General features: G+C 39.1%; 1 protein-coding gene across 2 annotated transcripts in view; it reads right to left on the bottom strand.

The window, feature by feature from the left end:
* Cep78 (centrosomal protein 78kDa) overlaps positions 1 to 15,452 on the bottom strand; it is a 34,209-nt gene that overhangs the window by 12,950 nt on the left and 5,807 nt on the right. The window contains exons 5-11 of one of the 2 annotated variants that reach the window (XM_013018485.1): positions 13,459 to 13,633; positions 10,672 to 10,785; positions 8,403 to 8,467; positions 8,039 to 8,150; positions 3,688 to 3,820; positions 2,542 to 2,587; positions 687 to 818 (exon numbers count right to left, since the gene is read on the bottom strand). In XM_013018485.1, coding sequence (XP_012873939.1) covers positions 687 to 818; positions 2,542 to 2,587; positions 3,688 to 3,820; positions 8,039 to 8,150; positions 8,403 to 8,467; positions 10,672 to 10,785; positions 13,459 to 13,633 — 777 coding nt within the window. The remainder of the gene's footprint in view (positions 1 to 686; positions 819 to 2,541; positions 2,588 to 3,687; positions 3,821 to 8,038; positions 8,151 to 8,402; positions 8,468 to 10,671; positions 10,786 to 13,458; positions 13,634 to 15,452) is intronic. The other variant, XM_013018486.1, reaches the window with a different exon arrangement.

The following is a 15,452-nucleotide window of genomic DNA, read 5'->3' on the forward strand; positions in this document are numbered from 1 at the left end:
CTGGGAAGGTGGCTCAGTGGTAGAGCGCTTGCCTTGCATGCATGAGGCCCTGGGTTCCATTCCTCAGCACCACATAAGCAAAAAGAAAAAAGCCGAAAGTGACGCTGTGGCTCAAGTGGTAGAGCGTTAGCCTTGAGCTGAAGAGCTGAGGGACAGCGCCCAGGCCCAGAGTTCAGGCCCACAACCGGACCCAAAAAGAAAAAAGAAAATTCAGCTAACCCAGTCAGTTTTCTGGCTTGCAAAATACTGAGATACTGAGAACTATACAATGTGTGGGTAGAGTGGGAGGGAAAAACTGGGAGAACAAGGGAAGAGGTAACACAGTCCAAAAAGAAACGTTCTCATTACCTGACTCACGTAACTAAACCTCTGTATATCACCTTTGTAATCATTAAAAAAAAAAAGAGTATTAAACCCATTGATTGCATACAACACTCCATTTCTTGAGGATATTTTATGATCTCTAAGGTTCTCCTTATGTCTACTATTCTATGATTCTAACATGCCTCATCTCATGGACGTCTCTTACCTTGTTCTAATGTAAGGAATCATTTAGTGCCACACGAGTTAACACACAGACAAATAACCCACAAAAGCTGCCCAGGGGCTTCTCACAAATGAGCTTCTGCCAAGTGTCAACCACAGTTTGAAATAATCTTTGTAATTTGAAAGTGACAGCTCTGTACCTGTAATGCCTCTTGTTTTACTGAAATGGTTTTCTCAGGCACTTCACAAACACCTTCTGAAGAATCATCCATCTCTTCCAGCTCTGACGATGAAGGACTCTCTACCGTCACAGTCACAGGAAAGTCTCCTTGCTTCAACAGAGAGGACGGATTTCATAACAACAAACCAAACACTAATTGTTAAAGACATCTCAGCAAAGGGATCTCTGAAAGTTCAAGTCATTATCAGAAACATCTTTCGCTATTCCTTAGCTTACAACAAAATGCCACTAACTTATTCTTGCCACGACTGTATCCAACTCTGTCATACACGGTCATGTTCAAAGGTTGAAATTACACAAATTATTAAATTTCTTTCACGTAATCAAATGAAGAACCAGGTTAAATACTTCCCCCTCAGGCCACTGACACTGCAGTTGAGAAATTCCCTTACATCAGACACAAAGAGTCTAGAAGTTTAAGTTAAGGACAGAATAATTAGTCATTAAGCTAAAGTACAATTGATAAACACTTGGAATGGTTTTAAATGAACCATATACATATAGACACATGACTAAAATTAACTCATTATAAGCCTAATCTTGCCAGGCGCTGGTAGCTCACATTTGTAATCTTAGCTACTCAGAAGGCTGAGGAGCTAAGAATCACAGTTTAAAGCTAGCTCAGGCAGGAAAGTCTGTGACTCTTACCTTCATTATCTACCAAAAAGCTGAAAAGGGAGCTGTGACTCAAAGTGGTAGAGCACCAGCCTTGAATACAAAAGCTCAGGGCCAGCCAGAAGCTGTCCCTAACTACCCAGGAGGCTGAGATCTGAGGATCACAATTCAAAGCCAGCCGGGGAAGGAAAGTCCATGAGACTCTTATCTCCAATTAACCCCAGAAAACCAGAGGTGGTACTGTGGCTTAAAGTAGTTAACCTTGAGCAAAAAAGCTCAGGGACAGTGCCCAGGACCTGAGTTCAAGCCCGATGACCGGAAAAGAAAGCAAGCTCAGGCACAGCATCCAGGCCCTAAACTCAAGCCCCAGGACTGGCTCAAAATGAAAAGGCTCTAGCCAACTCCTTTTTAGGCCAAGTGTAGTATACTACCAATGACATTCGATTAGGTTTCACCGCCACCTGAATATTCAGTGTTTCCATTTTTTGAAAAAATTGACTTAGTCACAACCCCGAATTAAAAAAGTCTACAGACCAACTCACAGAGGATTAGCATTGCATACCCACATGGAAAACAGGGCCTAGGAAACCCTGCAGTACATGGAAATCTTTCTGGCAGAATGAGATCACACCCTGACTTTCAGGTGTGCCAAGCAGGACTGAGACCCAGAGTTAGAAGCCTTAGGGGCTCTCCTCAACTGCTCACAGCCATCTTTCAGAGATCCTACAGAGCTTCCCAGGACAACTGGAAAGGAAAACCTGGTCCTCTGACACAATCAGCTTGCGCCAAGACTGTGGCAACAGGACAGGAACTATCTGAGGCCCTGGTGAGGGAGGAAGCAATGGCTCTGGCATTTACTTCTTTCTTCTGGGTTTAAGAACTGCCAGTAACAGATGCACATGTATCCCCAGAGCGACATTTCTTAAAAGCGTGAGGACATGTCTGACTATGTTAGCTCCGTGTGACTGGATAGGAGTCGTGGTCAGATTTGTTTCACGGGCAACAGCTGCTCCGTGGGCTGGAGAAACAGCCTCCTCCTCTTCAATGGGCGAAACCACCATCTATACTGGAAGGCTGTGGAAGGATTTACTTCAAGGAAGAAAATGGTTTTGTAATGTTCGGTTCGGTTCAAAGTTAGAGGATAATCTTCCACCAGTGCAATCCCCTGTATGTTATAAATATGACAAAAAAATACATACCTGGAGCTCATTAGATATATCACGAGTTTTAATTAATGGAAACCCCCTACAAGGATATCAACAAATAAAATTACATTTTGGTGTAAATACATTAATTATCAATAAATCACCCTTATTAGTACTATGTTCATTATCCATACAGAACTAAATGACTTCAAATCAGGAACATGGAAGGCTCTGAGGATGTAATAAGGGGTTGGCAGTACTGCAGACACATTCAGATCCTATGTTCAAAATGACTGACATTTCCAAGCTAGCTTCTTCAGTTAAGGATATTAATCACTCTAATTTACAACTCCTTGTGACCAGGATAGACTACTGACTAGTAAGTGTTCTCTAAAAAGCTATAAAACTATAAAGTTATACAAAAAAACTAAAATGCAAAACTTGTTCCTCAGTATAGTTTTTATAGTAATTTACATCACCATTTGTGAAAAAATACAGTAGTCAATTGGCTAATGAAGACAATACACGTCAATTTAATGGGAGCAACTAAACAGCCATCTTATGTAGTACCTACTTTTAGTTAGTCCTATTTAAAGTCAATTGTTTAGCAATTTTCACCCTTAATTTCTTGGTATACACAAGTTAGCTATTAGAAAATGATCAAAAGTAATCTTATTACTTAACAACTTATAGTACAGCACACTGTAAAATCTTCTTTGAAACTGGGCAGAGTGTCTCATGCTTGTCATCATACTTGGGAGGCAGAGGTTAAGTTGAGAGGACAGCAATCTGAGGCCATCTTGGGCAGAACGCTCCATGACACTCCATGTTAAACATGCCTGTTACTCCAGTTATGTGGAAAGTGTAAATAGGAGGACCGCAGTCCAGGCTGGCCAGGGCATAAATGTAAAATCCTAATCAAAAAGCTAATGACAGTTCAAAGGGAGAGGGGCATGGCTCAAGTGGCAGAGGACCTTCCTGGCGACCACAGGGCCTGGAGTTCAAATCCCACCAGAGCCAGAAAAAAGGAAGCAACTTGCAAGTCGTATCTAGAAGTATTTTTGTTTTTCTTTCTTAGAGGACTCAGTAGGTAGAAGCTGTATTCTTTTGCCTTATATAGGAAACACTACAAAAACCCCAGGTATCAGGGCTCCAAAAGAAAACTAGGAATGAGTAAAAGAGGGAACAGAAATATCTCACCTGCTCCTCTTGGCACGCTGCGCCGTTCTCCAGGGCAGGAACCCAGACACACCAGGCGGCTGAGCTTCAGGATTACCGTGTTTACTAAGAGCAAGTTTCCTTCCATCACTGACAGTTTTCTTTGTGGCCAATCCTATGTTTGACAAAGTGAGAAAAGAAAATCAAGATGTATCAAGGCCTATAGATCAACTACTACACACACACAGTCTCCAAATAAAAGAAGTGAGCAACTGACAGTGATTCCAGGTCCATAAAAAAGCATCAATTTATGAAACTTGTTAAACAAGCAAGCAATGATTTAAAAATGAGTTTTCTTCAGTAACAATTTATTCTAACTAAAGTATAAGCTAAGTACATGAGATACGCATGCAAACAGAAATAAAAATGATATTCTTAAGGATGAAATATTATACACCATGCAGATACTCAGTTTTTGAATCTCAGAATATCTTTGGCTTTTCTGAATCTCAAGGATAGATTAGCATAGCTATGTCCAGGATTCCTGCTAAACAGTATCTTCTGAATTAGACCAGAATTTCAACTCAAGGCTGCTGGGCGGTAGTGTGTCCATGTCACCCGCTAAGTCTGTGACCTTTATTTTTCATTTGACTTCATAAAAAAGAATCAAGATACACTAAAGGTTCAAATAAGATAAACACCAAAGACAGTGCCCAGGCCCTGAGTTCAAGTCGCTTGACCAAGAACAACAAATTAACACCAAAGAAACGAAACCTAGCAGAGGACTGGAGACATGGTGGCTCACGTGACAGAGCTCCATCCCTGCAAGCAGGCGGGCCTGCCCTCCCACCAAAAGAAGCCCAAGAAACCAAACAAAATATTCTCACCAGACAAAGAGTGAAATGAGACTCAATCTACACTTCACACCAAAGGATCAGGAGCATTAAGTACAATATTTGGTAGCGAAAGCTAGACCGCTGGATTATACTTTATTTGAACAAACTACATTATATTGTAAAATCATATTTAAATAATGTCTAATATTAATTACTAAGAATAATATATATTTAAATAGAGTACAGCTCCCAACTAAACAGAACCATTAGCTCATGCCTGTAATCCTAGCTACTGTGGAGGCTGAGATTTGAGGTTTGTGGTTTGAAGCTAGCTAGCCTAGGCAAGGAAGTCTGTGAGATTCTTCAACTGACCACCAAAAAGAGAAGTGGAGCTGTAGCTCCAATAGCGTGTAAGCCCTGAGCAAAAAGACTCAGGAACAGTACTCAGGCCCTGAGTTCAAGTCCCTAAACCAGAATGTTAAAAAGAAAGAAAGAAAAAAACACCAACAACAAAAAAATGGTTCTATTTGTCCTTATTCTATTTTACTTACAAAACCTATTAGGATGACAGCTAAAACATGTATATGTAGTAATAAAGGACAAATACTACATACACCATAATTTATCAAGTCATATGGTCCGATGCCATTTTTCTACAAATGTTTGTGTGTCTTAAAGTGTATAGGTGCTCTGCTCATCTTACACAATTTTTGTTTTTAGCTTTAATTACCTTCATACAAAAACTGTAGCTTTTGTATGGTCTGTGTATATACCATTTCTTTCTCTTTCAGAAAATAATATAAATGTTTAAATTAGAACCAGGGGAATTTTATACTTATGTAGGAGATGAAAAAATTTTAATGAAAGTTCTTCTGCATGCATACATACTTAAAATGCGAATGTAACACAAGTCAAATAAATATTACCCCTGTTCTCACTTGAAATCTAAGTATACAGCCAAGACACTGATCTGGCTTACCTCTATGTCTCCAAATAACTGAGGCAAATATAAAAGAAAGCCCAAGAAATAGATTACTCTCCAGTAGCTCAGTGAGCCTGCAAAAGGCAATCTCAGACCTAACTTTCTTTAACCATGTTAAGAAACAGTTTTATGTTTTTATTCAAATCCTCTGAATGCTTTAACAAAAAAAAAATCACAGAACTTCTAATGTTTGACATACATTTTTTTTCTATTTCTCTTTCAGAACACCAACTGGAAATACTTTCAAGGATGTTTTGCACATGATATAATCTTTTGCAATATAGTGATATCACAAATCTCAACTTGTACATTCTATTTAACTACAAAATATCATAGGTTTAAAACAAAAATTAATAGGCAAATCCTATACTTGCTCTTGATTTAGTAAAAATTCAACTACCACCTAATCAAGACTATTCGTTGCAAATAAGTGGTTTAATAGTGAAAACAAAACAATTATGAAAATGTTCACTACAACATTTAAAAAATTATTTAATGGTTTTTCCAACGTTTTATCAGTTTAAACACTAAATACTTTTATAAAATCTAAACAAGAATCTGTAAACAACATATTTTTCTAAAGTTATCTTAAACTATACATAAACAAATAATACCATATTAACTGTATTCCATATTAAGTAGGTAGGTTGTTCAATAGTTCTAGTCAATGTTTTGAAATTTTAGGTAATGACCAAATAAAAACATTATCTGTTAATAATTTGGTTAGTGATATTGAGGTATCTGCTATATGATTAAAGTCATTACAAACCTTTTTCTGGGAAATTGGCAGTTAATGAACATTAAAAATTATTTTATTTCTTCTATGGTTTGGGGATGTGGCTTGGTGGTAGACGACTGGCCTTGGGCAAAAAGAAGCTCAGGTACAGAGCCCAGGCCCTGAGTTAAAGCCCCGGGACTGGCAAAAATAAAAATAAAAATTATTTCTTATTCCTTTTGAATTAGTCCTTGTGGTTTTATTGCTTTAAAATTCAAAATTACTATAAGAAAATATCAGTTTCATATTATACTTGTATTAGTTTATTTTGTCATTCTTCCTTATCACAAAAGTTATGTATGCAAGAGATATTGTGTTCTAGAAAATAAAAGTAGCACCCTCCTTAGAAACAATATAAAAATATTAGAATTAAACTGCACCAAACTTAGATATTCAGAATGTAAGATTTATGACACTGATTTATAATACTAAATAGATTTATTAAAAAAAAGGATTTTTTTTTTTTTTGGTTGGTTGTGGGGCTTGAACTCTGGGCCTGGGCTCTGTCCCTGTGCTCTTCAGCTCAAGGTCAGCGCTCTACCTCTTGAGCCACAAGGTCACTTCCAGTTTTCTAGTGGTTTATTGGAGATCAGAGTCTCACAGACTTTTCTGCCCAGGCTGGCTTTGAACCATGACCCTCAGATCTCAGCCTCCTGAGTAGCTAGGATTACAGGTGTGAGCCACTGGCGCCCTGCTTAATAAAAAGTTGTCTCATTACCGTTGGTCAACAAATTATAGACAATTTTAAATTCTAGATTAACTATGTGGAGAATAAAATGAACATTACAACAAACACTTAGAAAATGTTTTTCTTGTAAGGAATGGTGATACATGCCTATAACCTCAGCTTCTCAGGAGGCTGAGGTGAGAGATTTCAAAGTTCGAGGCTTTTTTGGTCAATGTATCATGACCAACTTTCAAAATAAGACAAAAAAATAAACTCACACACAAAAGCTTTTCTAAAATATTTCAGCTAAAGGCAGTACACTTTTTAGGCTAGGTGGCAATATTGTTTAATGAGGATTATAAATACTTCAAGGTTTTCTCCTCATTGAAGATTCAATAATTTAGGTAAGAATTGACAAGAGGAGAGGGGAGGAAGGGGAAACAGGAGTGGGGCAAACGCTGATTCCTGTCACATTAGGAAGCGTAAGTCTTCATTAAAAAGCAATAATCGAGGCTAGTCACAGCGGTTCATGCCTATAATCCAAGCTACTTAGAGAGTCAGAGGTCAAGAGAATCATGGTTGGAGCCAGCCTACCCAAAACATTGAGATTCTACCAAAAAAAAATGCATCAGTAAAAACAAACAAACAAACAAAAAGGCTCTGGGCCTGTGACTTCAGTGGTGAAGCACTTGCCTAGAAGCACAAGGCCCTGAACCCCAAACCCCAGTACTTTCAAACAACAGCAAAAATGAAGGACGGGGCTGTGGATCGGTGGGATAGCATGACATCCTGGGTTCAATCCCCAGCACACAAATGACAACTAAAACACTCCCAAGCAGCGCTAACACTGCCATCCAAAGGCAGCACAATGTCAGACATTAAAATGATGAGTATTTTATGAAAGAAGAAATAAATATGGTGAACTTAAAAAGTGAAAATGTCTGCATTCCTTTCTTAATGCATCGTCCACTACTTCCTACATTCATAAATTCTCCTTGCTGGTATCTGAACAATTACAGTCCATAATTCACATGCAATCGATCATCAGCCGATCCTGACAATAATACACTTTAATCTTACCATATAGGAACACATGAGATTAAAAAAAAAAAAGCCAAGACAGAAAGGATTACCGATTCTAATAGTAGCTTTTCCTTTACGACTATTCCCTAGAATGATAGTTTTCTTTTTCTGTTTAGTAGTTTTGGGTGGTCCTTTCACTGATGGAGAAGTTATCCACTGGTACTGGAAAAGAAATACAGGTAATTCCCACAACAGTAAATTTAGGAAGGGCTGACCTTAACTGGAAAATATTAAGATATTATGTGTTAGTAAAAGTTCTCAGATCCCAAATTAAAGAATCACATAATGTTTTCAAAACCGGAAAATATCACTGATTTTTGACTAAAAACTTAAGATGGCAGAAAACTGCCTTGACCATTTATTAAAAACAAGCAAAGTAACAATTAAAGAATAAGTCTTTCTAGAAGATTATACCTCTGACTTAGAGCTCGTTCCATTCTGGAGAACTTTTTTGATAACTGCTTTCATCATAGGATGATCTAAAGTAAAATGAAAACGCAAATTGTAGTAACTGTTTTCCAATGATAGCTATTCCCACTTACAAACAAAAGCCAACTAATTAGTGCTTTCCCAGAAAACTAAATATAAAAGCCCCATTATATAATTATATATTCATTTCTCCTTTTGAATAGTCTTAACTTCTTCCTCACAAATAATAGGTAAAAGTTAACTAGTTTACATATTGCTCATAGCAGCTACTTTTGTAGCAGCATCAAAGATCAAATCTAAGCACTCTGGATCTAAAGTAGCATTGTACACCTTTGAATAAAAAACCAAGAGCCAGAAAAGCCCAGACATTTACAGAGGCAACTATTATAGTCAAACCAAAGTAGTAATATCCCTCAAAGCTGCTCTGTTCCCGATTATTCGGGCTTGAGCTCAGGTTCTAATACTCTTGCTTGGTGCTCTTGCTCAAAGCTGGTGCGCTCTATCAGTTGAACTCTGCTGAAGTCTGACTAGGACCCTTTCCCCCTCCCCAAGCTGGAACTCAGGGCCCAAGTGCTGTCCCTGAGATTCTTTGCTCAAGACTGGCACTCTAACACTTGAGGCACAGCTCCACTTCTGACTTTTTGATGGTTAATTGGAGATAAAGAGTCTCATTGGCTTTCCTGCCCAGGCTGGCTTTGAAGAGCTAGCCTCAGATCTCCTGAGTAGGCAGGATTACAGGTGTGAGCTACAGTGCTCCCAGCTCTGACTAGGACATCTTTTTAATGACTTATTTCCTTTATACTCAACATCTAAGCTCTTTGCATGTCTTCTTACTTATACCTTGTTTCAACCACTTTTCACCCTAAGCTAAGCCATAATCCTCTATCTTATAGACCATTGTGATAGCTTCTTAAGTGGTCTGTTTCGCTTCTTAACCTGCCCACAATATATTCTCCACACCAGGGTCACCCAACTGAAATGCTGCTATAACCATGCCTTTTTCCAGCTTAAAATTTGAATGGAATTCTATGCTTCCATCAGAAAGAATGACACTTCCCCGTTTGTAAGGAAATGGAAGGACTTGAAAAAAATTACATTAAGTAAGCCATACCCAAAAAAACATGTATCTACGATAATCCTAGCAGATGAGCAGAATAGCTCAATAGCTATGGACATATGGACCGTATAAGATGACGTTAAGGGAAATGAACTTCAAGACATGAACACCAGAGGTTTTTCTTTGTTGTTGTTGTTCTCAATATACTATGTGATTTCTTTCTTCTTTTGTGTGTTTTCCCCCTATGGTTTATCCCCTGTTGTCACTCTATTTGATGTTGGTGCCCTGGGTATTGTATATATGTGGATCTGAACTAGGGAAGGGAAGGGGGACAACGAAATGGTGAGACAAAGGACAAAGGGAACCGATGCAACCGTGATACTCACAAGACACTATGTTCAGAATGATCTGTACAACCCGGGGGGGGGGGTGGGAAAGAGGGAGAAAAATGAGGGAGGGGGTAACAAGTTAGGCAAGAAATGTACTTACTACCTTACTTATGTAACTGTAACCCCTCTGTATATCAACTTGACCATAAAATTAAAATTAAAAAAAAATTGCCCAGTGACTTTCAGTCCACTTAGAATAGCCCGTGTCCATACTTGACCTTCAACAGCAAGTCCCTGGAGATCAGATGCAAGTCTGAGGTCCCAGTCTGCCAGGCTCTCCCCCATCCAACCATGCTGGCCTCTCTGCATTTCTTCAACAGTCCACCCACCCTGCTACCTGTGCTGAGTACTCACTGCTTGCTTGTTCTGTAATGTATCCCAAGACTTCCACCGCATGTCCCTGAGAGGAAGACTGTGTGGCTGGTTCAGTGCTACATGCTTAGTGCCTGAACCAGTGTCTGGGCACACCGCCGAAGTACTCAAAAATCAAAATTACTAGTTAAATTAGCCAACGAATCAGATGGTCTTAAAAAATATCCAGAGGTTTCACAAAAGAGGAAAGAATGTTCCTGATAGACACAGATTGTTATCTGGGATCAACTCTATTCACAGCAGCTGTTGTAAGCAATTTATATGTGTAACTTATTTTAATAGGTAACTATCTGCTCACAATGAAGTATAATATTAGGGAAGTCCAAGATTAGGAAAGTAAACACATTAAGTGCAAAAACTGTCAGTGCATGAATATGCTCTTTGTGTTCTATTATTTGCTAATCAGCTAAAAAAAAAAAAACAACTGCTGACATACCAATAAGTGGGTTTTTTCTTATATCCAGGACAGCGAGAGTTCTGTTGGTTTCCAGGGCTTCTAGCAAGGCCTTGGCTCCTTCGTTGGTGAGGCCGCACTGCTGTAGGTCGAGTGCTTTGATGAAAGACAATAGGTCACTTGCCTGCTCTGTACAGCACAACATACAGATAACTCTCACGTATGCTTAGGATACACACCACTCATCCTGTCAGGCTTTCTAATCTTGGGCATTGAAGAAAGTAAAGCAGAAAGGCATATACAAAAGCATACATTTAAAAACGGCCAAACCCTCCATCTCCTTCCTCTAAAAAACCCTCTTTTTAAATGTATCATGATCAGCCTCCTTTTCCTACAAGTCACCTAATATGATTTTAAAATCAAAGGGTTGAGAAGAAACTGCAGTCTGTGAGAGAAGCATCAACAGAATGAATTTTCTCAGTTCCTAATCTGCAAGGAAGCTAGTGGCAGGTAAGCATCATAGCAAAGGCAGAGCAGAGCACCCACAGGCAAACTGCATTCTTTTGATCATGATGAGGAGTTCCAAATGAACCTTCAAAAAAGTAGACTTAAAGCAGGTGCTGGTCATTCACACCTGTAATCTTAGCTACTCAGGAGGCTGAGATCTGAGGATCAAAGTTTGGAGCCAGCAGGAAAGTCTTTAAGATATCTCCATTTAACTACCAAAAAACCACAAGTGAGGTACAGCTCAAGTGGTAGAGCACTAGCCTAGAGCTATTTCAGAATAAAAATGACTAAGTCTATGAAGATACAATTAAGACAAAAAAGTATGAACAAAGATTATATAATAGAACCTATCAGAAAAAAAAATGAAATCAAGAAGTCTCTTTCACCAAGTCTCTTTTACATCTGAAGCACACATCAATCTTGTAAAAGCATCATGCATACCACATGCCCAAAGTCACTCACAGCCCCACAGGACCACATGTCTGTGTCCACAAAAAACTGATGTTGAAACTTTAGCTAGGTAAAGAAATTTAAATAAAATCTAGAGAATGGCGCTGTGGTGATGGGAAGAGTTCAGGAGAGCAGGGCTCACACATGCACTCTCTGCCGTCTGATATAAAACAAGAAGACAGGCTTCTACCTCCCCGGAGCAGTGCCGGCACCATACACCGAATGTTAATGCCCTCATCCGGGACTTCTCAGCCTCTAAAACTGTGAAAAAATATCTGTTGTTTTAGCCACCCAGCCTAAATCAAAGAAACAAGAGTAATCATTCAACTACCCAAATAAAATTAGTAAATCTTAGTAACCTCACTAGTAAGTGGGATGAAGACAAATTAAAGCAAAGAGATGTGACTGTTCAACTACTACACTACACCAAGATAAGGTAGCAAAAGTCTTTAAAATGTGGATTCTTTTGGTGTGCACTTGTGTGGCAGTGTTGGTGGGCAAGCTTTCTACGCTGAGCTACAATCCTAATCCTAACGTGTACATGATCTTTTAATCCAGCCGCCCTCCTGCTAAGAATTTATCTGAACGAAATTACCAAAGATGGATGAGGATGTGTATCACAGTGATGTTTATAACCATGAAGAACTAGAAATACCTTATTTTTCTAAGAGAATGTGGTGTGTTGGAGCAACGAAGAATTCCAGCTCACTAGGAGGTGGAGGCAGAAAGGTTGAGGCCATCCTAGCCAACATCAGTTAGCTATCTACAAACAAACCTAAAGGTCAAAGGACGTGGAAGGCAGCAGGGGAGAGCTGTGACTCATGGCAGAATGGCTGTTCGGTAAGAGAACACTGAGTGAACACTGGGCCCAGTACCACCAAAGGGGAAAAAATAGTAACTAAAGTCTTTCCATCTCTAGTAACTTGTCCTACACAAGTAAGTCTAATGTTCACAGAGAGGCCAGTCTAAGCTAGCTATGGGGATGTCTAAATTTACCACATAAAATAAAACTACATGATTCATCATTAAGTAGAAAATATTAAGTACACCATAATTCTTTTTTTTGTAATCTCTAAATGTACAAAATATCTATTAAAAGTAAGGTTAATCTGGGGCTGGGAAGTCGGCTCAGTGATAGAGTGCTTGCCCAGCATGCATGAAGCCCTGGGGTCAATTCCTCAGTACCACATACACAAAAAAGCCAGAAGTGGTGCTGTGGCTCAAGTGGTAGAGTGCTAGTCTTGAGCAAAAGAAGCTTAAGGACAGTGCCCAGGCCCTGAGTTCAAGCCCCAGGCAAAAAAAAAAAAAGGTTAATCAAACTGTAATCCCTCTATACATCATCTTTACAATAAATAAATAAATAAAAAATAAGGCTGAAAATATACCAAAACAAAAAACATGTATTTTGATTATAGGTATTCTCATTTACTCAGAATTTTCTATGTGAAACACATTTATCTCGTAAAGGTTTAAAAATACAAGTTACTACATATGTTAATAGAGAAAAAAGGCTTTTAAAAATCTTAAACATTAGCCAGGCACTGGTGGCTTACACCTGTAATTCTAGCTACTCAGGAGGCTGAGATCTGAGGATCACGGTTCAAAGCCAGCCCAGGCAGGAAAGCCCATGAGACTCCTATCTCCAATAAACCACCAGAAGACCTGAAGTGGTGCTGTGGCTCAAGTGGTAGAGCGCTTGCCTTGAGCTGAAGAACTGAGGGACAGCACCCAGGCCCAGAGTTCAAGTCCCATGACCAAAAAAAACCAAAAACCAAAAAACAAAAAAAACCTTAAAACCTTATGTGCCAAGTGTTAAGCATATTGAATATCCAATTTTTTTTATTTTCAAATGTAGAAGTTGACATAGCTTACCTCTGAGCCACAAATCCTCGTTAATAGAGTCTGCAAAAGCACGTGCACCCATATCACCAATCAGCATATTGCAATTCAATGTGATTCGCCTTAAGCCAGCCATGCGGTCCAGGTCAGGTGTCCTGTAGCGGAGGCTCTCCGCCCAGATCTCCTCATGCCTTCTCATGGTCTGATACTTCAGAGATGGAATAGCATGAAATTAAGAGGCTTGAATAACCAACCAGCAGAAAACTAAGTATGGCTGACTATGTCAGTGTTTTACAAACATTTTCCTCCCTCCCTTTATTCTCCCTCTTTTTCTCTCCAAGTACAATTCTGAAACTCAGCTGCTTTCAGTACATCACATAGCAGATTTTGGTTTAAGGGATAAGTGACACATATCCCAGTTGGCTACTAATTTATTATGAGGTTCTAGTCACTATGTGATCTGTTGATTAGTTATGCAAGCTGGTAACTCAGATCACCTTCAAGAATTTTATTTTCCTCATCATCTATATTAAAAAGTGGTTCTCAATTCTATCTTTTTATCATCTCGTGATTGCCAACATCTGATCAAGCATCCCACAAATAAATGTAATATTCTTATTTATCAATAAATTATGTACATAAAGCTCTGTAACACATATTTTACATACATTAGAAATGACATAGAAGCAACAGAACTCTTTAAATGACATACAAAATAAATGCAGGTTTTGGTTTTAACCAATGGCTAGCACATACTTCTTAAGACACACACCCCAGCTTTCGAAGCCTGGAATAAGTAAGGCCAGTGTGATGTGCTTTAGGAAATGGAAGGTCTAGTTTGTCCTAAAGACTATCATCAGTTCTCTAGATTCATAAAGTAAATGTTTTGTAACAGGGAACACTGATTTTAAAAGAAAGAAATTATACCATTGCATGCTTGAACCACAAATGGTTCAAAGCTGCTGTGCCACGACACTTTCAAAGGAAAATTGTTACTGTCAACTTTCTAGTAGAAATAACTGTTTAGAGCACTGAGAGGAGCTAACAGTAAACACACAGTGCTGATTCTGCACCACACATTATTTTAGACAAGGCAGTGATGGATGAAGTAGGTTTTTCTTATTACACATATTTTACAGAGGATTTCAATCTGGACTGTCTGGCTTCCAAATTCATGCTCCTGACCACTGTTTATCTCAAGAGTCAGAGGACTTACTCTGTACAAGGCCTCAGTAAACGGTTTCAGCTTCTGCAAGTGCTTAACTCTCTCCTTGCAGTAGGGTGCAGCCAGCCATATTTACTCTGAGAACAGCTGGCCGTGGCTTGCTTTCCTTTCTAACAAAACTATATGAAAATAGGAGCCAGGGTAGATTTGGTAGACAGGCCACAGTTCCCCTGTTCCTGATCTACAACATCAAACTCCAAGAAAGGTTTGTGTCAGACTGTCAAGTAATTTTTGGACTACAGGAATTACAACCATTATAAAGTTGTTGTTGTCATTAAAATTAACTGCATTTATTGAAGTGTATTTATAAATTATAGCAGTTAGTACTTGAATCAAAGTAAGATTACAGCATAGTTTCTTTCAATGCTACGTTTTTAAATAGTGAAACAAAAACCATGTCCATAAGGCATTCTTATACTTCAAATACCTTATTTGTAAGATTAAGCAAATACTTACTCAAGCTAAACACTGGTCTTATTCTTATAATAAAACTAGAACTTTAACCTCTGACCCCGTCACCCATCCTTTGGCAGGGCGGCAGGGCTGAGAAGCAGAGCCTGCGCTCCTGCGGCTGAGAGGCTGTCCCGCCACGTGCCTGGCCCAGATCATGTGCCGGGCGTGCAGGTGGTGGGCAGAGTCTTTGCTCGGGCCCTGTGGCAAGAATCTGCCGAACTCTGAATGCCTGTTTAGAGGGAAGGATAAGTGTGTGGGCAGCTCCTTCTCCCTGCAGGCAAAGGTCGTCCTGCGAACAAGCACCTGGATAAGGAGCTCAGGATCCAGGCCCAAAAAGACAGAGAGAAAG

The sequence above is a fragment of the Dipodomys ordii genome, unplaced genomic scaffold (genome assembly GCF_000151885.1).
Source record: "Dipodomys ordii isolate 6190 unplaced genomic scaffold, Dord_2.0 Scaffold40, whole genome shotgun sequence".
NCBI classification, from domain to species: domain Eukaryota; kingdom Metazoa; phylum Chordata; class Mammalia; order Rodentia; family Heteromyidae; genus Dipodomys; species Dipodomys ordii.